The sequence below is a fragment of the Dama dama genome, chromosome 10 (genome assembly GCF_033118175.1).
Source record: "Dama dama isolate Ldn47 chromosome 10, ASM3311817v1, whole genome shotgun sequence".
NCBI classification, from domain to species: Eukaryota; Metazoa; Chordata; class Mammalia; order Artiodactyla; family Cervidae; genus Dama; species Dama dama.
Window position 1 is genome coordinate 26,825,358 of NC_083690.1, and position 23,494 is coordinate 26,848,851.

At 44.1% G+C, this 23,494-nt stretch overlaps 1 protein-coding gene across 3 annotated transcripts; it reads right to left on the minus strand.

The window, feature by feature from the left end:
- Window positions 1-4,013: 4,013 nt before the first annotated feature.
- On the minus strand, window positions 4,014-22,844 carry LOC133063577 (eukaryotic translation initiation factor 3 subunit C). Of its 3 annotated transcripts, none has more exons than XM_061153118.1 (21): window positions 22,736-22,844; window positions 22,518-22,648; window positions 21,016-21,081; window positions 20,720-20,909; window positions 20,191-20,316; window positions 19,949-20,003; window positions 19,511-19,617; window positions 18,986-19,113; window positions 13,059-13,218; window positions 12,835-12,938; window positions 12,242-12,383; window positions 11,951-12,076; window positions 11,726-11,819; window positions 10,570-10,760; window positions 10,099-10,323; window positions 6,145-6,508; window positions 4,872-5,031; window positions 4,713-4,778; window positions 4,537-4,624; window positions 4,279-4,441; window positions 4,014-4,180 (listed from the first exon to the last, which is right to left on the minus strand). In XM_061153118.1, the coding sequence occupies exons 2-21, from the start codon at window positions 22,616-22,618 to the stop codon at window positions 4,098-4,100; spliced, it is 2,739 nt and encodes a 912-aa protein (XP_061009101.1). In that variant the 5' UTR covers window positions 22,619-22,648; window positions 22,736-22,844; the 3' UTR covers window positions 4,014-4,097. The 3 variants fall into 3 exon arrangements, with proteins under 3 accessions (XP_061009101.1, XP_061009103.1, XP_061009104.1); XM_061153120.1 differs by having other exon boundaries at window positions 22,742-22,842; XM_061153121.1 differs by having other exon boundaries at window positions 22,774-22,833.
- Window positions 22,845-23,494: the final 650 nt, after the last annotated feature.

Sequence of the window (23,494 nt, forward strand, 5' to 3'; positions counted from 1 at the left end):
GGGTGTGAAGGCGTATCTTGATGTGGTTTTGATTTGCATTTCCCTAAAGTTTTAATAATGTTGAGCATCTTTTCACGTGCTTATTGGCCATTTGTTTACCTTCTTTGGACAAGTACCTTCAAGTCCTCACTTAAAAATCTTTTTGTTTTTTAAGGGTTCTTCATATATTCTAAAAAAATAGTATCTCATCAGATATATAATTTGCAAGCAATTCCCATTCTGTGGGTGGTGTCCTGTGATGCACATACTACTGACTTTTGTGTTATCTGTGTACTCTTTGATTTTGCTGAATTCATTTGATCAAGTAGTTTTCTTGTGGATTCTTCGGAATTTTTTCTATATAGGATCACCTCATCGGTGAATATTTTACTTTTTCCTTTCCAATTTGGATGTCGTTTCTCTTTCCTGTCTAGTTCATTTGGCTCAACCTTCTAGTACAATGTTCAATAGCAATGGTGATAGTAGGTGTCCTTGTCTTGTTCCTGATCTTGGGGGAAAAACTTTCAGTCTTTAACCAGAGGATATTGGCTGTCAGCTCTTCATAAATACTCTTTGTCAGGTAAGGACATTCCCTTCTATTCCTAGTTTTCTAGCGTTTTATCACAAAAGGGCATTGCTTTGTCAAATGCCTTTTCTGCATCATTTGAACTCCTCATATGAGTTTTTCTTTGTCCTATTAATGTGGTACATTGTCTGATTTTCTTATGCTGAATCATGCTTGCATTTCTGCCATAAGCCCTTTTGATCATCACGTATAATCCTTCTAACATGCTGTTGGATTTAGTTTGCTTGTATTTTGTTGCTAAAAAATGTCTCTCTCTCCACCCACTTAAAAGTATGTTTATATTCATTTCATGCAGTACTGAGAGCTGGCATCTTGTCAATGGACTTCATCCTTGAGAACTGGTTACATGGTAATTCTGGATAGTCTCCTGGACGTTTTGATTATGTTGTGAGACTCTAGATTCTGTCTAAATCCCCTCAAGAATATTTTTGTTTTAGCAGGCAATTTTTTTTTTTAAGCAGGCAATTTAATCTGTCAGAAAGATAGTGCTCCTTAGACCTTTTAGCTGCCTATGCCACCGAAACAGCTCTAGCTCTACGATGGGGCCATACTTGGGCCAGAACAGGAGAAATACAATGGCGATTCCCCTTCTTTGGTCTAGTGTCCCCCTTTCCTGGTTCCTCTACCCAGAAGGTAACAGTTTTAGCTGTCAGAGCTAAACTGCTAGAGCCTTGCAACTTTGCCTGCTCTTAAGGACCAGGAAAGGAAAAAAGTGGGATTTTCTATTATGTTCTCCAGCTCACAGGGTCCCTTTTTCTGGTCCTCTGGTCAAAGCTAAGCTGGGTTCTTTTAGGGGTCTTGCAGCCACATGTCAGAGGTGAAAGTCATGAAAAGGAAAAATGCCAGGAAACTCAGCCCTGTAGGGACTATGTAAGTTTTTGCTTTTAGTTTTCAGAATCCTCAGGTTAACTTTTGGTGTTTTTTCCAATTTTTGGTTATAATCAATTGGAGATAGGCTGTAGTGGATTTAAATCTTGACCAGCAGGGACTTCCCTGGTGGTCCAGTGGTTAAGATTCTCTGCCTCCAATGCAAGGGACTCGGGTTAGATCCTTGGTTGAGGAGCTTAAGATCCCACATGCCACAGAACTTTTTTTTTGGTGTGCCCCACCCCTCCACCCTGCAAAAAAAAAAAATCTTGACCAGCATCAGAAGCTGGGAAGCATCAATTGAGAACTCATGAGTTTGTGTTTTATACACAATTTCACAAGAGCCACTACTGTTTTCCATCTAAATTTGCTCAAACTAAAGCTAGAAGTTACATCAGAAAACAGTGTGAACTGGAGCTTGTTTTCACAAAAATGTCTGTCTCAAATTCATAATAGGAAAATTTATGAATCAGCTTAACTTTCACAAAAACTGCTTCATTCTTATTTCATCCAGATTTGTTTGAACATATTTTTGAGATATTTTTGAAATCCAAAGTTACCACTATATCTAAACAAGTAGCAAAAACTACTAAATAAGAGAAACATCCAACCCAAGTTAAGATATAAAAAATGATTTGTGGCGAACAGACTTTGAGTGAGTGAGTGAAGTCACTCAGTTGTGTCTGACTCTTTGTGACCCCATGGACTAATGTAGCCCACCAGGCTCCTCTGTCCATGGGATTCTCCAGGCAAGAATACCGGAGTGGGTTGCCATTTCTTTCTCCATGAGATATTTCTAATTGGAGTTTCTTTTAATAAAAATTATTTTTTAACCTCTAGGTTTGTCAAAATACTGCTGGCGTCTTAAAAACTTTTAAATCTGACCTTATTTTCGTAAGACTATTGTTTCAGCTAGATTTGTTCAAGTAACTCATCTTGGGAAATTTGATGAACTCTAGAAAATTTTAAGAAAAACTTGTCAATTTGAGCTTCTCACCAAAACTGAAGGGCATGCATTGGTAGAAGCCATGTTTTGTCTCCCTCCACAAGGGTAAGGCTGAGGCAAAACCATGTGGAACGTATTCTAGGCCTCTGCCAATAATGCCATGTGGTACAATTCCAAGAGGCACCAATCACTTTGTAGGACAGGTATTGGGACAAACCTGGTCCATGGACTGTTTTTTGAAGTTAGCCAAAAATGGATTTTATACGTTTGAACAGTTGCTCAAAAGAAAAAAGGTGTATGTGACAGATCATATAGGGCCTACAAAGTTTAAAATATCTACCATCTAGCTCCAGACAGAAAAAGCTTTGACAACGCTGTTCTAGACTGGAAAATGGAAGTTACCTCCTGGAAATGGACAACACAACGGCTCTACCTTCTGCCCAAGGGTGCTAAGCTGGCCAAATTTAGCACAGGACAGCCTTGTCTATAGAGATAACTCTTCAGCCTTTCTCTCACCCTTTCTCCCCTGGTTCTGCTACCTCTGTGGCCACAAATCTCCCTGGCTTCCCTTTCACCTACCACTCCCATCTTGAGAGTTCAGTCATTAGCTCTCTCCTCCTCTATGCTGCCCATCCCAGAAATGTAAGTACCACTAAGTACAGAGGTTAAGGGCTAGGATCACAGAGTCAAGTTGCCTCATTGTGCATCTATCTACCTCATTTCCTTGTTATGTGATCTCCAACAAATCACTTAATGTCAGTTCCCCAACTATAAAGTAGGGTTATCGCTGGACTGTAAAGTATTTTGTTTGAATCACTGTTTTGGAGTCCCTTTGTTATAGCAACCTTAGCCTATAGTCTGATTAATATGCATTGTAAACACTTAACCTCCAACTGCTTTAGGTCCCAAAGGCACCTCCAACTCCACATTTATAAAACCAACCTCATTATAAAGCCCACTCTGCATCCCGGCTCTTCTTTATTTCTGAACACAAAGACTAAATTGCTAACAGGCCTATTACATTTATCCCCACACAGATTTAGACTAACTCTCCCACTTCCCTGCCTTGTGAACCACCACCCATCTACCTGAAATGTCCATTACTATTGCCTCCATTATGCTGCCCCTGCCGTTTATGCCTCATTGTGCTGTGCTGTGCTTAGCTGCTCAGTCGTGTCTGACTCTTTGTGACCCCACGAACTGTAGCCTGCCAGGCTTCTCTGTCCAAGGAGATTCTCCAGGCAAGAATTATGGAGTGGGTTGCCATGCCCTCCTCCATGGGATCTTCCCAACCCAGGGATCGAACCCAGGTCTCCTGCATCGCAGGCAGATTCTTTACCGTCTGAGCCACCAGGGAAGCCCCTTTATGGCCCATAGTCACATCCTATTCAATACTTCCACCACCTTAAAAAAAAAAAACTAAACCCTGTTATAACTTATCATGTTTTCACAATTTTCTGCCAACTGTCAAACAGCAGTAAGCTCATGAAGTCAGGAATATGCCCAAGTATACCCTGAATCTCAACCCCTGTGCCTGTCATGTGACAGAAACTTAGAAACATAATTAGCAAATAAATGCAACCCACACACCTCTGGCAACATGCGGACACACAGGAACTACAATAACTCTAAACAGACTTTTAATGACAGACCTTTAATGCAGTGTGGTTGGACCTAAAGGGTGAATGGTCTAGGGCATTGGGGACAAAAGTCAGGTCATCAGTAGGCCGTCTGAGACTGCTGCTGGCGGTAGCCACCCCGGCGCATGTAGCCCTCATTTTTCCGGTAGCCGTCTTTCTGGTCTGCAGGAGAGAGATGGGGAGGGGAAGTGGTGAGAGCCAGTGGAGGGGCAGGAAGGGGGCCAAGATCCTGAGAGCGAACAGGGGGTGGGAGCGCTCACCTCGGAAGTAGCCACCATAGGTACCCTGCTTGTGGTCAAAGACCCGCTCGTTGTTCTCCACTAGGCTGCCCAGCTTCTCAGCCAGCTGCAGGGCCAGGTTCTGCTGGGCAGTGGGCTCCGTGCGGTGCATCACCACAGTCTGTGTCGGCTGGTCCAGGGAGGCCTGACAGGAGGGAGGCAGAGCGAGGGTCAGATCAGTCTCCTCCATGCTGGACTCTCCATGACACCACCTGCCCTGGCGCCACCCCTGGCCCTCACCATCAACTCCTCGTTAATGATCATCTTGCTGATGATGGAGTGTACCGTTGGCAGGTCCAGCTCAAACATGTCGGACAGCGTCTCCATGCTGGGGAGAAAGAAGACCCAGAGCGGGGAGCGATGAGAAACTGTCACCACAACCCGGGGCTCCTGTGCCTTCCCAGGGCCCATCCTACCTGATGGAGTCGTAGACACTGCTATAGGTGAACAGGTAGGTCCGCAGCGACTCTTCCTGGATCTTCCTGTGGGGAGAAGGAAGAAAAGGGGGAGATTGTCAGAGAGAAGACCAACTGGTTTTGTCTTCTCTCCCCACCAGGATCTCACTCTCGGCTCACCTAACCAGCATGGTTCTGACTTTGTCGGCCTCTGGGAAAAGGTCCCACACTTTGCCGTTCATCTTCTCATTGATGATAAAACTGTGGCAGGTCTTCCAGTCGCCCATCTTCATGGCCTTGGAGGCAGCGACCACATGTTCCCGCATGGACTCAGGGGGGCCTGAAAGGTTGGGAATGAGGCAGGAACTAGGGAGACTTGGGACAAGGGCTCCTGTACCCACAAGCACTGTTTAAGGAGGAACCCAGGCCAGGAGAGCCAACAGCCAGACTGAGACTCTCCCTGCTCTCGGTTAAGTAGCCATGTGACTGTACAAGTCACTTAGTATCAGAATAAATTTATTTAGACTAAATCAGTCCATGACATGCCTCAGGGGATTGGTCAGTTCCCTGAAAATGTTGCCAAATTGCTGTGTGCACCCTTATGTACCTTTTCCTAGGAAAGGGTCCATAGATTTCATCAGATTCTTACAAGATTCACTGACCTAAAAAAAAATCTAACATCTTAATTGTCCTCTACTTTTGGTTTCACTGCAGGCAATAGTAGAGAGAAGTGGGGAACGAACCAAGAAGCCCTAAGAGATGCTGGACATACAGATTTTCACTGGAAATTTTCCAATTAGAAAAAAAGCAAAGCACCACTACAGAGCCCAAACAAAATTTGCCTCAAGTGCACATGCACTTAACATGACCACACACACAGTCGGCAGAGGGCAAATGTGTAAGGGGACGTGGCTGTGGGCAGTGAGCCTGGCTCATTCACCAAGTCCTTCCATGCACCAGCCTCACAGGAAGGATGCAATTCAAATTCTTTTCCCAGTGAAATCGCAAAAACCTCTGTACTGAGTGACTGGATCTTTCAAAGTAATCAAAGCAGCCAATGCTAGACTCGTAATGCCCTGGGTCTAGTTAATTAGCTGAAAAATATGCATAAAAGAAGAAAATGTCAGAGAGACACATATCAGCTGTGTTTACCCTGGGTAAAGTCACTTAACTTTTGTGCCTTGGTTTCTTAATCAGGAAAAACGGGGTCATAATAGTATCTACATCATATGGTTATTACTAATGAAAAAAATTATTATTTATAAAACATCTAGCACCAGGAAGTACTATGTAAGTTTACACTAATTTAAAAATATTGTTGGAATCAGGTCACAGAAAGTTTAAACCATCCTGTGGGAAAGTTACTCCCTTTAGCGTCTCTTAACCCTCTGATCACAAGTAGTGAAGGAGCAAACGCGCAGAGTCTGCCGCTGCACCAGAGCCCCCCACTCACCCAGCAAGGGCTGCCGCTCGCCCACCCGCAGCTGGTGATGGAACTGCTTGCTGATCATGCGTCGGCGGGCATCACTCTCGTGGGCGGCCATGTAGGGGATCTCCAGGAGCATGGCCGACACCAGGTAAACACATTCCAGCAGTTCCAGATTTATGTGCAGGTGGAAGGGCACCTGCCGGCGCCGCTCCACCTTCTCCTGCTCCTGGTTGCGCTCCTGCAGGCTGCGCAGCAGCAGACCCTGGCCCAGAAGCTCCTTGGCCCGGCCGCTTGACTGGATGTCCAGCAGGGCGTTGTGCGCATCCTTGGTCAGGCCTTGGCGGAAGGCACAGATGCCCAGCTGCACCATGGTGCGGTTGTACAGGATCTAGGAGTGAAGGGCGATGCACTCAGAGGTGATGGCCACAGGCAATCGTCACACATCCAACAGACATCAAGGACTATGCTGTAGGCTAGGACAGACAGCAAAACAGACCAAGTCCTCCCCTTCCATGGAGTCTACGCTCTAGAAATAGGGGTGTGGAGGACAAAATAGCCATAATACACAGGTGGTGATTCATGCTAAGGAGAAAAATAAAGCAGAGGAGTTAAGAAGGGAGTTTGTAAAAAAAAAAAAAAGAAGGGAGTCTGTGCAGTGGTAGCAGAGGTGGGAACTCGCAATTTTATGTAGGATAACTAGGGAAGGCCTCATTTTGAAGGTGATGTTTAAAAATAAAGACCTAACAGAAAAAGAGCAAGTCATGCAAATATCTGGGGAAAGAATATTTTAGAAAAAAGGAAAAGTAAGTGCAAAGGCCCTGTGGAAGAACTATGCCAGACACATCCAAGGAACAAGGAGTTCCATATGGCTACAACTGGTAAAAGATGTGATCAGAAACAGGGCAAGTACAGGATCTTGTGAACCATGTTAAGGATTTTAAGATGATAAACTACAGGAAAGTTCTGAGTAAATAAAGTGACATAATTTGACTTTATTAACAGGATTACCCTGGCTCTGTATTAATGACAGCCTGAGGAGATGTAAGGGCAGAAGCAGAGAGACCAGAAAGCTAACAGTGTCTTAGACCAGAGGGCAGGAGTGGAAGTCATAATAAGTGATCAGATATGGATTTTCAACACAAATGCTTGGGGAATCAGATGTGGAATATGAGAAAAAAAACAAGAATCAAGGATGACTCTCAAGGTTTCTGGCCTAGGCAATTGAAAATATGGACTTGTCAATAATTAAGATAACTTATACTGTAGGCAGTATAAGTACAGATTTTGGTAGAGGGGAGAGACCAACAAAAATATAAACATCAATATCAGTCATGAACTTAAATACAAAGCGCCTTAAAAAACACTAGCAAGCAGAATCCAGCAATATATGAAAGAGGTAATATAGCAAGACCAAGAAGGATATATCTCAGGAAAGAAAGGCTGGTATAAAAACCTAAAATCATGGTTATTCACCATATAAACAGAATAATGGTGAAATAACTATGCATTATTTCAATAGATACAGGAAAAGATTTTAACAAAATTCAACACCTATTAAGGACAAAAATTCCCAGCCAACTAGGGCCAGAAGAGAACTTCATCAATCTGAGAATGTCTATCTACAAAAATACTACAGCTAACATTATTTTAAACGGTGAGATGTTCACTGCTTCCTTGCTAAGACTGGGAACAAGCCAAGATGGCTGCTCTCACTTCTATTCAGCCCTAAGTATTAGAGATTTGAACAATTATAATATGGTAAAAGAGAAATTAAAAACAAAGAAGTCATAAAGACTGGTACAGTAGTAAAACTGTTCCTGTGTGCAGAAAACATAATTCAGTGAAAAGTCTTAAGTGATCTATAAAATACTAGACCCAATACTGTTGCCCCTCAGTGTCCATGGGGGATGGTTCCTGGATCCCCCCCAGACACCAAAACCTGCAGATGCTCAAGTCTCTTACGTGAAATGACAGAGTATTTGTATATTTATAGTGGGTGTGATCTCAGTTGTCTGATTCTTTGCAACTCTATGGACTACAGCCCGCCAGGCTCCTCTGTCCATGGAATTTTTTTCAGGCAAAAATACTGGAGTGGGTTGTCATTTCCTCCTCCAGGGGATCTGCCCGACCAAGGGACTGAACCTGTGTCTCCTACACTGGCAAGACGATTCTTTATTACTGAGCCATCTGGGAAATCCATATATATGGTACATCCTCCCAAATAATTTAAATCATCTCTAGATTATTTATAACAACTAATACAATGTAAGTGCTTTGTAAATATTACCAGTTAAGGCAAATTCTGGTTTTTTGGAACTTTCTGGATTTCCCTCCCACAATGTCTTCAATCTGCAGTTGGTTGAATCCTTGAATATAGAGGGCTAGACTAAAAGCGAATTTAGCAAAATGGCAGGATCCAAGGCCAAATGTAAAAAAAAAAGTAACTGTTTTTAAATACCTGTAGATAACAATGAAAAAATGAAATTAAGAGGAGTTTCCTGGTGGTCCAGTATACACTGCCATGGCCCAGATTTAATCCTTGGTTGGGGAACTGAGATTCCACAAGTCATACAGCCAAACTAAAAAGTTTAATTAAATTAAAAATTACATTTATAAAAGCATCAAAAATCATAATTCTCAGGAATAAATTTTTAAAGGATGTGTAATATCTCTGCAGTGAAAACCACAAGACACTGCAGACAAGTTGTACAAATTAAATGAAGAGATAACATGTCAGATTGAAAGGTTCAAACTTGTTAAGGTGTTCATTCTCCCAAAATTGATTTACAGATTCAATATAATCTCAGCAGGTACTTTTGCAAATCGACAAGCTGATTCTGAAGCTTATGTGGAAATGCAATGTCACAGAACATTCAAAGCATGCTTTAAAAAAAAGAAAGTCAGAGGAGTCATATGGCTTGACATCAAAGACTTACTCTAAAAGAACAGCAATCAAGACAGTATGGGACTGGCATAAGGAAAGACAAAAAAATGAAGAAATGGAATAGAATAAAGAGCCCAAAAATACACTTAAAAGGTCATGTAGTTTTTCATATGGTTTTCCAAAGGCACCAAAGCAATACAATGGGGAAAGAATACAGTCTGACCCTGACTTCACACCATTTGCAAAAATCATAGCTCTAAATGTGAAAGCTAAAACCATAAGAACTTCCAAAAGATAAAAAAAGATCTTTATGAATTGCAAGTAAGCAAAGGTTTCTTTACACAGAACTCCCAAAATAATAACCGTAAGTGAAAAAAACTGATATTTTGACTACATACATTTAAAACACATGGTTAAAAAAGTGAACAGGAAAACCACAGACTGGAGAAAATATCTGGAAAACATTTATCTGAGAAAGGACTAATCTCCAGGATATATATAGATTTCCTACAACTCAATAAGGTAAACAATCTTTCTAAAAAAGGGGTGGAGGAGTTGACGAGACATTTTATGAAAGAAATATAAAAGGCCAATAAACCTTAAAAAGTAGTCAATTTCAACAGTTATCAGGGATATACAAACTGATATGAGATGCCATTAGATAACAACTACTGTGGCCAAAACTGAAAAGACCAACAACACTAAATATTGACAAAGTTGTTCAGCTGCTAAGTTGTTTCCTACTCTTTGCAACCCTATGGACGGCAGCCCTCCAGGCTCCTTTGTCCAATGGATTCTCCAGGCAAAAATACTAGAGTGGGTTGCCATTTCCTTCTTGATGGGATCTCCCCAACCCAGGGATCAAACCCTTTTCTCCTGCATTGGCATGTGGACTCTTTACCACTGTGCCACCTAGGAAGCCCCATGCAGGAGAACCAGAGAATGCTGACACCTGGGAAGAACCAAGTGTCTCCCTGTATCTGCATCAGCCAGACAAGAGGCTAATCCAACTGAGCCATCCTGCCTGAACAGAGAGAGAAGACAGGGGCCCAGCCTGGTCTTCCCAGGGCCAGAGTGCCTCCTTGCCATCTTACCTGGACTGGTGGGTCTGCATGCTGAATGTTGTCCTGCAAGTGGCTCATGAGCATGAGGTCCCGGGCCTGGTACCAGCGGGAGTGCAGGGCATGATGGTAGATATGGCAGAGGATGGCACACGTGCGGATTCGGTCTGTGCGGTCCTTGGCATAGATGTACTTGCACAGTCTCTCCATTAGCACAGCTGAGTCCTCACCCTCATTTTCGGCCTGATCTTGCTCAGACTGGAGGGATGGGGTGGGGAGATATTGTTGGAGGAGGAGATATGGCAAAGATAATGGTTCTAAATGGCTCTGGCTTCAGCAACCAAAGACAAGACTCCATCCTGCCTCATCCGAGTCCCTCCGGGTTTCCGTCTCTGCTCCATCAGACAATCCCCAGGCAACAGGAGATCTGCCATCAAGTCCCAACAGACGTGCAGAACCAACGGACACAGCCCCTGCCCTTGGGTGTCGCAGCCGAGCACTCACCTTTGAGGAGCCCTCAGGCGGGGTAAGCTGCCGCTGATGAGCCTTGTAATCAAACTTGTAGTAGGTGTGGAGAATGCGCCTCAGGTAGATGCGGCAGATCTCCTCAGTGGTGCCCTTCTCCTCCAGGTAGCGCTGCACACGCTCAATGATGGCACACACCTGGGCCTCATCCTTCAGGTGCTCCACGTACTCTGGCACGGAGAGCACCCACCCTCTGCTTAGCCAGGCACCCAGGCCTCCCCAACCATACGTCCCTCATCAACCCAATGACCTCTCCCTGTGTTTTCTGTACCCATCAGAAAAGTGCACCCATTGTGCGCTCAAAATACCATCCTCTCCTGGGACATGTTAAGCTCACTTTCCAAGCCTTCTGTCAGGCACTCTCTTCTGCTAACTCCTCCCGATGAACTCCTCGCCCTCCGCATTCGGCTCACCCCTCAAAGGGGTCCTACCTACAGATGCTTTCTTCAAGCATTATTTCAAGCCGGCCACCACCTGGGTCATCCTCTATTACAGGCCCTGATCTGAATTTTTATATTATCTATAACTGACTGGTTCATTTTAAAAATTTATTTATTGGGCTGTTCTGGGTCTTAGGTGCAGCATGTGGAATCTAGTTCCCCGACCATTTAAACCCAGAACCCCTACACTGAGAGTGTGGAGTCTTAGCCACTGAACCACCAGGGAAAACCATCATTTTTTTTTTTTTTTTGGTAAAACTGCCTTTCTTTAGCACCGAAATGTAAGCTTCATGAGCATGAAAGCCATAGGCTTTCTCATTCATAGTTACACTATTTACTTGGTGGGCATAGGTGGACACTCACATTTTACTATGTAAATGTCCTGTATTTCTCCATCCTAGAGCCTAAGGCATCCAAACCAAACAAGTCAAATCAACAGAGATCATACCCCAATGGTTTTCAAAGTGGCAGATAGCATCACCACTTAGGAACATGTTAGAAATACAACATGTGAGGCCTCACCCAGACCTATTGAATCACAAGCTGTGGGAGTGGGGTCTGGTATCTTAAAGATATCGGTGTGGTGTGAATGCTGGGGTAAGGAAGGGCTGGCTTCCCAAACACTCTATGTACAATTCTTCGCTTTAACCCCTGTACTCTCCTTTCCACTGATGCCCACGCCTGCTCAGGCTCACCTTGGGAGTGAGGATCAGTGTTCTGCATTATTTTGGTAAATTCTTCATCCATTCGTTCCACCAGAGTTAAGATGCAGCCACGAACACGCAGTGGCTGAAGAGAAGGCAAAAGAGGAAATAAATTAGTCCAGATTCCAGTCTCAGCCTTCAATCCTTCTGTCTCCAAAGGGCCTTCCCAAAGCAGACAAAACACGCCTCCAGTTAGCTGCCAAATCCCCTCCTTACCTGGTCTGCATTATGCAGGTTCTCACTCTCTTCCAGAATGTTCTCTCCGACAAAGATGTTAGGGTTTGCAAACAGGATGTCCATCAGCTCATTGATGCAGTCCAGACACTTCTGCCACATCTCAGGCTGCCAAAAGAAAGCAGTCAAGGTGTGCATGTGGAATGAACAGATGCCTCCAAAGCACCTTTCCCCAGGAATCCAGGGGCCTTCCTCAGCCACTGAGTCCTGAGACATGAGGCCCCTTCCCACGACCCATCAGCTCCACCCTGGGATGCTCAGTATCGCTCTTACCTTCATGTATGTGGCCAGGTTGGGGTTGTAGTCATAAAGAGAGGCAATGATGTTGAACTTGATCTTGACGATGACGCCCTCTCCTAGGTTGTTTTCAGAGGCAATCTGAACCAGCAGCTGCAGCAGCTCAATCTGGGCTGCACTGTAGAGGGGAGAGAATTGGGTGAGGAGGAGGAGACACATTAAAAAGCCTCATCTTGTCCTCTTCAAACAAGCAAGGCAACCTTATTTCCAACACCCACCCCCAACCTTACCACCTGTACACTTGCTTCTCCTTCATAAATTTCAAAGAGAAATAGGAATAATGCAAACTACATCCTCTTTAGTCATGGAACAACTAAAGAAGGTGAGCATTACTCCCACTTTACAAATCGGGAAAGCCCCCAAAGGTTAAGTGGCTAATTTAAGGTCCAAGGGAATGCAACTAGCAGACAATGGACCAGGAGTACTCCAACTACTTCATTCCTTCTACTGTAGCCACACACAGATCTTCCCCAAAGAGCACCATTTCCCCACCAACCTCCACCTCCGTCATCTCAGGAGAAAATGAGCTTTCACCCTGTCATCACAAAGCCCAGGCCCATGAATCTTACCGATCAGTTCCTTTCTTGCCTCGTGCCTGTAGGATCTCATTCAGTTTCTTGATGACAACAGCGTGGGTGATCTCGGTTCCCTTGGCAAACATTTTTGGCTTCTCCTAGATAACATACTTTATCATGAGCAGGCTGCCTTAACTTTTCTCCCAAATTCGACCTGGACAGCACCCATATGCTCTCTCAGACTGGTTCCCCGCTCATTTTAGTTCTAAAATCCTCACCTTAACGAGGGGCACTCCACCTCGGACTCTCTCCCACTCGCCACCCTCATTGTCTTCCTCCTCCTCATCTGGGCGCCTGGATTTCCTGTCGTGCTTCTTCTTGGCTTTGTCCTCCCGTTTCTTCTCAGCCGCCTTCTTGTCCTCCTCTGTGGTGGGGGCCCTGCCAAGAGACCCAGGAGAAGATGAAAGATCAGCCCCCTCCACCTCTGAGGCATTTCCCTCCCACATACTTCTTTTTCTCCACCTAAACCTGGGTCCAAGTTACACTCTACAACAATGACCTATGGTTAACTATAACCATCACCAGAGTAAGGACTACTAAGTAGCTCCATCTGTCAGGCTACTAACCGATCTGTTAGGTCTGTTACCATATCACACTAAAAAAATTATGCCATTAAGTTGTTTTTTTCCTCCCGCCATGCTGCACTGCTTGTGGTATCACGGTTCCCCAGCAGGCACTGAACCTGGGCCATGGCAGTCAGGGTGCTAAATCCCAACCATCTGACCACCACAACTCCCTGTGCCTTCACTCTAAATAAAAGCTTACTGGTTTTCCTTCTGTACTACTGCAATCTTCTCTATGATAAAAATTCATTTCATAGGTAAAATCCTTTGCAAATATGCAAAGCATGTTCATTAAGCTGAAACTGTCGGGTCTGCATCACCCAAATCCAAAGCTCTGAGATCAAAGGACCCGCGTATGTGCCCGAGTGCTGCCACTTCAGTCGTGTCCAACTCTTTGTGACCCTACGGACCACAGCCCACCAGGCTCCTCTGTCTCTGGCATTCTCCGGGCAAGAATACTGGGATGGGTTGCCACGCCCTCCTCCAGGGGATCTTCCAGAGAACCCACGTCTCTTACATCTCCTGCATTGACAGGGAGATTCTTTACCACAATGGGCCACGTGGGAAGCCCAGGACTTAATGCTATTTAAAAATAAAGGAAGAATTTAATCTTCCTTGGCCTAAAGTTTTACTCTAAATCCTCAAGATACTGTGATTTACACATCAAAAACATGATGAACTCTCACCCTTTGAAATTCTAACTGAAAGACCTAAAATTTGACTTGACCTCTCCCCTATGACAGAGTATACCTTGGTATATTCAAATCTTGTTAGCAATGATCAGAAATCTAACATTTCTGCACTCAGGTATATACTCAACACATACAAGCTACTTTTCTAGGACATTACCAGATACACCTCTAACTAAATACACAGCTAAGAAACTGATATGGTTAGACAGCAACATCGACTCAATGGACATGAATTTGAGCAAATGCTGGGAGATAATGCAGAATGGGGAGCCTGGCGTGCTGCCGTCCATGCGGTTGCAAGGAGTAGAACATGACTTAGCAAATGAACAACAGCAAAACTACACTGAAAAGGACCATTCCACACCCTCTTTACCACAACTCTTATCTAGAGCCCCTAGACATACACATACTAGATTTCCTCAGTTTGCACTGAAGAATTTCTACCCCAACTACAGATTCAAAAACACAAACATGTGATTTATAATTTACCTCCAGTATGGTCCAAAATAACAAATAATTTAACATTTTAGCCCCCAACTAACAAATTCCTTAAGTAAGAATTAACCCTAAATAGGGAATTCCCTGACAATCCAGCGGTTAGGACTCTGAGCTTATACTATAAAGTGCACGGGTTTGATCCCTGGCTGAGGAACTAAGATCCCCCAAGCCACGTGTCTCAGCTAAAAATTTTTAAAAAAGAAAAAGAATTAATCCAAAACAAAACTGACTTCAAATACTGGTCAGTCAAGGTTACTAAATAAAGATGTGCCATAAATAACAACTTATTGTACCTGGATAAATATTTTGGGAAAAAAATCAATTAAGAAAACAGCCTCTTGATTAAAAGTTCACTCAACTGATTCTTAATGACATTCTCCTAGAGAGACTGAGCCTGATTAGAAAATTAGACTAAAGATCCTGAATGTGTATTCTATCTGTGATGGTCCTCATGTTTTCTGCCCAAACCCACTACCTAATATCCAGGTGCTTTAATGTTGCTAGACCAACGTTATTACCCTTATTACATCAAAGAGACTGAAGCTCTTGAGATTAAACCTGTTTATGTGCTTGTTTTGACCAAAAGATGAAAGCTGAGAAATTCTTTTGAGGGAAAGGGTATAGACTGGCTTAATATGGAGATGTTGAAAAAGGATGCTGGCAGATATTATAGGGGACAGCCTGTCATGTTTCTAGATAATCCACTAAGAATTGAAATCAACGCTCGCTGGCTTAGATAGCTAATGAGTTTACACACACACAAATGTGCAAACAAAATTCAATATTCCCACCGCTGTCTGTGGTTCTTCCCTTCTTTGTTCCTTTTTCTTATACAAATTCTCTTTTTGTCCTGGCTTGGAAATCAATCTTAAAAATTGGTCTACCTCATTATACAAGTAAAAGCAGTGTATCTGAATTATCCTTTAACACTACAAAACCAAAAGCTCTTAATGTCAATAAGGCCTTTAAGGATCCCACAATTAACCCAACCACTGACACTGAAATTTTAAATAAACCTAATCTTAAATTTTTTTGGGGGGAGGGGGAGTCTGGGTGAGGTTAGGTATACAAAGTAAACTTTCAAAGGTTTAAAAAAAAATCTATCAAGGGTAATCTCTAAAGCGAAAAATTAATAAAGACAGGATTAATCTTTAAAAAAAAAGGGGGGGGGTGGGGCTTCCCTATAGCTCAGTTGGTAAAGAATCCACCTGCAAAGCAGGAGACCCTGGTTCTATTCCTGGGTCAGGAAGATTCGCTGGAGAAGGGAAAGGCTACCACTCCAGTATTCTGGCCTGAAGAATTCCATGGACTGTATAGTCCTTGGGGTTGCAAAGAGATGGATACGACTGAGCCACTTTCACTTCACAATCTTAAAAATAGTTATTCTGAAAAATAATTTGGAAAGTCAAACCTCTCTTGGTTTTCGTTGAGGATTTTTAAATCTAAATTTCATGAAAGATACTGGTTTGTAGCTTTCTTTTCTTGTGATATCCTAAGTTTAACTTTAGAGTCCAACTTGTCTCCTCAGTCCAACTTGACTCCTGTGTGCCTTTGTGCAGCACACTGGCCCAAACAGTGGAGACGTCAATACCCAATTACTGAAAGACAGGCCCATAAAGGAAATACAAAAGCTATGAACCAATAATACGGGTGACAGTTCTATAGGATGTCAACAGGCATAAAAGATGAGTTTCACGGTAAAGCGAACTTAAGAGATGCTTAATAAAACAAAGTTAAGCAGATCAAATTTGCTTAACTGATGCATGGTTGTAAATCCTCTGAGAAGGGAATATGATACTGTGGTATAATAAGAAATATTTATTTGGTCTTTGTCCTCAGTTCCTGGCACAGAGCTCCTAAATCCCTTGGGGTTTCCCAAGCAACAGGATCATCTTTCATTCTAATGAGGCTTTGGCAGGCTTCGAGAAAGGTTTCAGGATTGGGGCTGGTTGCCAGAAAGATCCAGGCATGATCAGAGGGTTGAACTTACAGCCCCACCTTCTGACCACTGGGGAACAGGAGAGGGACTGGCAATGAAGCCCATGATTAATGGTCAACCATTTAAGCAATCATGGTCACATAATGATGCCTCCATAAAAATCCCTACATGACAGTCTGGATGGAGGCGTTCCTGGCTGGTGCTAGGAAGATGGTGCACTCAGAGAGGACATCAAAGTTCCACGCCCCTTCTCCCATATCCTGCCCTATGCAGTGCTTCCATTTAGCAGTTTCTGAGTTGTATCCTTTATAACAAGCAGGTAACAGTAAGTAAAGACCTTGATGCTGGGAAAGACTGAAGGCAAAAGGAAAAGAGGGCAGCCGAGGATGAGACGGTTGAATACCATCACCAACTCAATGAACATGAACTTGAGCAAACTCCGGAGATAGTAGAGGACGGGGAAGACTGGAGAGCTGCAGTCCATGAGGCTGCAAAGAGTCAGACAAGACTTAGCGACTGAACAAACAAAAACAACAGTTAAGTAAAGAGCTTTCCTGAGTTCCTGTGGGTTGATCTAGCAAATTACTGAACCTGAGGAAGGGGTTGTGAGAACTCTCTGAATTTAGAACTGGTTGGCCAGAAGTACTCAAACTTGGGACTTAACAACTGGCATCTAAAGTGGTGGCAGTCTTGTGGGGTCTGTGCTAACTTTGGGGAGTTAGTGCCAGAACTGAAGTGAGTACTGAAAACCCATTTGGTGTCCAGAGAGTTGGAGAACTAACTGGTATGAGGAAAAAACTGACACATATTGGAGTCAGAAGTGTTGGGAATTTAAAAAACCCACAGAGATACACCATACTCCCTGAACATGACCACAGTTGCTCCCTGGAGCACACAATGAAAAACGTTTCTCAGTAAAATGGCTATGTCTAAACCCTTGTAATGTCACAGAACTCCCTAACACCTGAAACAACTAAACTCCAACTTTTGAAAGCAGAAAAGCAACCCTTAGAGCATCAGTATTTCTGCCAGTTATCACTGGGTTTGATACTTGACTCTTGTAGACTACACAGGGATAGCTATCACCCTGAATTCGAAGGAGAAAGATCAAAGAAGGTTAAGTGACTCACTCAAGTTGACAGCAACTAAAGTAGAACGGGCTAAGACCAGAATTCAAATCAGACTCCGCTCCCATTCTGTGACAGTACTAGTAAAATTCAGGAAGGCTTGCTGCAGTCTACATGCTGTATACTAAGTTCTCAGGAAGAGGGACAAGAGAAGCAACCATCACTGAGGACTCACCAACCCCAATCCTGGGCTGTGGGGGTATATCACTCTGCTGTATTCTTGCAAGCATCCTTAAGACAGGGTCAGGTACCACCCCATTTTACAAATAAGAAAACTGAAGACTGGAAATGTCAAATAGTTTATCCAATATTACAGAGTTATTCAGGGGCTTCCCTGGTAGTCCAGAGGTAAAGAATCTGCCTGCCAAGCAGGAGACACAAGTTCGATCTCTGGAGAAGAAAATGGCAACCCACCCTAGTATTCTTGCCTGGAGAATCCCCATGGGCAGAGAAGCCTGGCAGGCTACAGTCCATAGGGTCGCAAAAGAGTTGGACATGACTTAGCAAGTAAACAACAATCAGCATCAAAGAAAGATAAAACAGTCCACAGGCAGTGAGCATTGCTGCGGTTAAACATCTGGACACTGGCGGCTTCAAATTCATCTGCAGGACACATCAGCTTCATAACCTCAGCCAATTAATATATTTGACTGAGATCCCTCTGTTGGCCTCTACAACCTAAAAGGACTTCACAGGGGGAGAGGCAATATAGGGGCAGAGGAATAAAAGGTACAAACTACTTTGTTTTTGTGGCGGAGTCACTATGTCTGACTCTTTGCGACCCCAAGGACTGTAGCATGCCAGGTTCCCCTGTCCTCCACTATTTCCTGGAGTTTGCTGAAATTCCACTGAGTTGGTGATGCTATCTAACCATCTCATCCTCTGCTGCCCAGGTATAAAATAAGCTACATACTGTGTAACACCAGGACAAGAGCAAATATTTTATACTCTATTATAAAGGGAGTATAAGTCTTAGAAGAGAAGTCATTGCAATCAGAAGCCCACACACTGCAACCAGAGAGCAGACCCTGCTTGCCAGAACTAGCGAAAGCACATGAGCAGCAACAAAGACCCAGGGCAGCCAAAAATAAATAGATTAAAAAAAAAAAAAAAAAAAAGAATCACTGTATTGTACACCTGTAACTTATATACTATATAGCAACTATACTTCAATAAAACATGTTTCAATGTAAAAATAAATAAAAATTAAAACTGAAATGGAAAATAAATAAATGGGACTCCAGAGAAGGAGTAACAACTTTCAAGACGACTTTAAAGGCTTCCTGTCCTTTCCCCTGTAGCCTGAAGTACCAATACTTTTCTTACTTTTTAAGGAATCTTGAGGCCAGCACAGTCTGTTTCCCTTCTTCCTCTTCTGAGTCTGAATCAGAAGACGTGGAACTTGTATCCCAAGCTTCTGAATCTTCTGAATCTTCTGAGTCCTCATCTTCATCCTTAAAAGAAAAGAAGATCAGAAGAAAGACAATGGGAAGACTGACTGGTGGTGTCTCTGCTCTCCCTGCCGACCTGTGTTCTAAAAGATTCTTAGGAGCAGAATGAGTGGTTGAATCAGGACAGTAAGAGCTGGACTGGACCACCAAGACCCAGAGAGAAGTGGTGACTTGCTCCAGGGACACACAGCTCCCTAGAGGCAGAGCTGGGACCAGAATCTAGTTGTCCTGATTCCAAGTCACCCTGTGCTCTAATCGAAGAGGAAACCTGTTCCAAGACCATACTCGGCTAATCCCCACCCCTCCCAACTCTAGGCCCTATGAGTCTATTCTTCTCCCCAGAGACCCAAGCAAGGTCCACAGCAAGCAAACCACCCCATAGTGTAACCCTGGCTCTAACCTCCTTTTTGAGGAACTTTCGACTCTCCCCAGAAGGGGCTTCTGATTTCTTCTTTAGAAAAGCTGCAGCAGTGACTCCGTCGTCATCCTCATCCTCATCTGAAGAGCCTGGTAGGGAAGGGGAGAGAGGAAAAAACCAGAATAGTGAAGAGGTGAATGGCAACCAAGAAAACAAACCAAGGAAACCCCAAATTTTAGATCTCCTTGTGCTTTGCGCTCAATCGCATTAGACTTTTGCTGACCAGGCAGGTTCCTCTGTCCATGGGATTTCCCAGGCACGAAGTCTAGAGTTGGTTGCCATTTCCTTCTCCAGTGGATCTTCCCAACCCACGCATTGAACCCGCATCTCCTGCACTGCAGGAAGATTCTTTACTGCTAAGCCACTAGGAAAGCCCTTTTGACCTCCTAACCAGTTGCAATTAAGGGTTTTCTGACTCACCTTCTGAATCCTCCTCATTCTTCTCAGCATCTTCATCTGCAGACTGCTCAGGGTTCTTGACAGAGGGAAATGAGAAAATTAAAGATGCCTGCCAGCCACTACTCCATCCCACCCTCTCCACTCCACAGAGCTGTCATCACGATCCGTTCCCCAGTCACACACTTCAGATGTACAAATGCTTTGTCTCGGTCATGGGGGTCACTGTCCTCACAGTTTAAAAAGTCTCCCTCTAGCACCCCCACCTGCTTGTAATTTGTAATATGAGACTCAAAATCTCGGTTGTATTTTCGGATCTTCTGGCGCAGAGTGCTCAGGGCCTTGGCATTATTCTTGTTCATCTTCTTCTTCCCTTCTTTATCTTCCCATAGCTGAAAGAAAGAACAGGGAAGAAAAAGAGAATGGAGATCTGAAATTAAGTAATCTTCTCTCAACTTCAGGCTTCACCTTGTTGAGTCTTGCTATCTATATACATCTGTATTACTTAATAACTGCACATGTTAACTTATGTTGCTTAAAGACCCTTTATGTATGTATCACTACAAAAAGTACAAAACCACAAGTAAAAAAGTAATACAAGAATAAGTATGATTAAAACTCTTAGCCTAAAAAAGTCCCTCTCCTGGCTTCATCCCCCCTATTTCTTATGTTCTGGGAAACACTGAGTATCTGGCAAACAACTCAAGAGGAGACATGATCTCTGGATATGGGTTAAGGCACAGTTCCAGGTCCACAGTCCCCTTCTGGATCCCCCAGCAACCATAGGAATCACACCTCATTAAGATAGTCCTCCAGGTCAGCTAGGATCCGGATGTAGAACCGGGGGACACCTTCCTTGTCCACAATGCTCTTAGCCTTCCCATATGCTTTTCCCAGGAGCTCAAACTCTTCCAGGCACTTGGTGACATCCCGAATCTTCATGGCATTACGGATGGTCCGGATAAGGTTGGTCAGTTCCTCAAACCTGGTTTGAGAGCCCAATACCACATTGGACGTGCCCACCATCACCAACCAGAAAACCCAACACTGCCCCAGAGACTCCCCATTACCCAGCCTCCCCATGGCTTCACCTTTTATCCTTGGCACTTCGGACAACTCTCTTGGTATCTTCTTCATCCTCACTCAGCAACAATGGCCTATTTGAAATGAACAGAGTCTATTAACTTCTGTTCCTAACTCCACTCTTTCCAAATGATCTCTCTTTTCCTCCTCCAACAGGGCAGGTGGAACTGAATAACTTAGGCCCATTCCTACCACACCCATCCTGTTTTACTCTTCCTCTTCATTGCCTCATCATATAGAACTAAATTTTTTTAGCTTACTTCAAGTGAGGGTGTTTGTCAAATGTTGTAACTCATACAAGGATGAGGATGACTGTCTCCATCCTCAAACATAAACAAACGAAGGTGCTTATTTACTGTGTCAAAAAAATTACTTGAAGACACAGGTCACTAAGAATTACTAAAAGTCAAGAGAAAAGGTACTTTACCACCTAGAATGAATGGAAAAGGTGGTAGCCGAACTAGGACCTGGAAAGCAATGTTTCCCACAGCGTGAGAGGACAAGGAAAGAGCCTCAATGGCTTTGACACCTCCATTTCTAGTTATTTTTCTTTAATAATTAAAAATCAGACCACAGACAGAATTCAACTGATAACAGTATCTCTTTTCTTTCCACCTTATTAACTTTTCCAATTATTTCCTATTTTATAACAAGTAATGTGATTTTCCACTTGTGACACAGATATGAAACTATATTTGTATGAATATAGACTCTTTTTCTTCATCTTTAAAAATGACTTTTATTCTGAAACAAGACTCTGAAGTGGTAATGTATATATATTCTCAAGCACGGGTATATGACAAAAATAACGAAGGTGGCATGTACGACGTTACTTTGAGGAACAAATTTCAATGTTTCCAAGGGAGAAAATCTCTCATTTGCAGAGATGGGAGAAGAGTATTTAAATGGAGATAAACAACAAGAGGGGGATTCTCTGGTGGTTCAGAGGTAAAGAATCCGCCTGCTAACGCAGGAGATGCAGGTTCCATCCCTGGGGTGGGAAGATCCCTGGAGAAGGAAATGGCAACCCACTCCAGTATTCCTGCCTGGAGAATCCCATGGACAAGAGGAGCCCAGTGGGCTACAGTCCATGGGGTGGCAAAGAGAGTCCCGACAGGACATAGCGACTAAACAACAACAGGAAAATACTAATAGATGTTTAAGGACCTCAGAATCACATCAAGGAACTCCGAAACATGGAGCAAATATTAGGGATTTCTTACTGATGCAACAGATTTAGCCAGTGCGAAATCTCTTCTCGTGACTCTATCCTTTGCCTGGTGGGAGGATTCCCACAACTCACAGCATCCTAAGCGTTACGATCTCCTCCCCCTCCACCCAACACTGTTTCAGACCCTTAAACTCTCAACATCCTTAGAACCCGCTCTCACCGCCCCCACTTCCATTCCCCTTTCCTTTCGCGTATACGCGGCCTTCCACACCCTGCTGAACCCTGCAAGCTCCGCCCCGCCTACCCAGAGTGGTCCCCATGGCCTAGGCCCTCACTCACTGTTTGCCGTAGTTACCCCCGACAGGTTTGGTGACGAGCTCCTCCCCGGACAGGGACGACTCAGACTCGCTGTCCGAACCCGTCGTAAAAAACCGCGACATGGCGACGGCGCTGAGCGGCTGCGGCCGGACCTGTGGGAGAGACCCAAAGTCACGGGCTCCGAGAAGGGGACGAGGCCGCCATCTCCAGACCCCCACCCTTACCGTCCCCACACATACGCTAACCCTGCTCCCCTTTTCCGAAGCACGAGGCTCACAAGATACGCAGCAGCTGAGCTCCCAAGTCACACGGCTTAACCTAAGCAGCGGAAACGCGGCGAGAAGGCGGGACTTTGCGTCACTTCCGGGAGTCGCCGACGGACTATACTGTGTGACTACAAGTCCCAGTGGCCCTTGCGCCACGCAGGCCCTGAAGTAATTTTGGCCAAACACGCGTTCTAGAGATTCCCGGATCCTACAGCGCTTCAGTAAGTACAGTCGCTCAGTCGTGTCCGACTCTTTGCGACCCCAGGGACTGCGGCACGCCAGACTTCCCTGTCCATCACCAACTCCCGGAGCTTGTTCAAACTCATGTCCATCGAGTCGGTGATGCCGTCCAACCATCTCATCCTCTGTTGTCCCCTTCTCCTCCTGCCTTCAATCTTTCCCAGCATCAGGGTCTTTTCCAGTGAGTCAGTTCTTCATATCAGGTGGCCAAAGTATTGGAGCTTCAGCTTCAGCATCAATCCTTCCAATGAATATTCAGGACTGATTTCCTTTAAGATTGACTGGTTGGATTTCCTTGCTGTCCAAGGGACTCTCAAGAGTCTTCTCCAACACCAGAGATCCAAAGCATCAATTCTTCAGCATTCAGCTTTCTTTATGGTCCAACTCTCACATCCATACATGACTACTAGAAAAACCATAGCTTTGACTAGATGGACCTTTGTCAGCAAAGTAATGTCTCTGCTTTTTAATATGCTGTCTAGGTTGGTCATA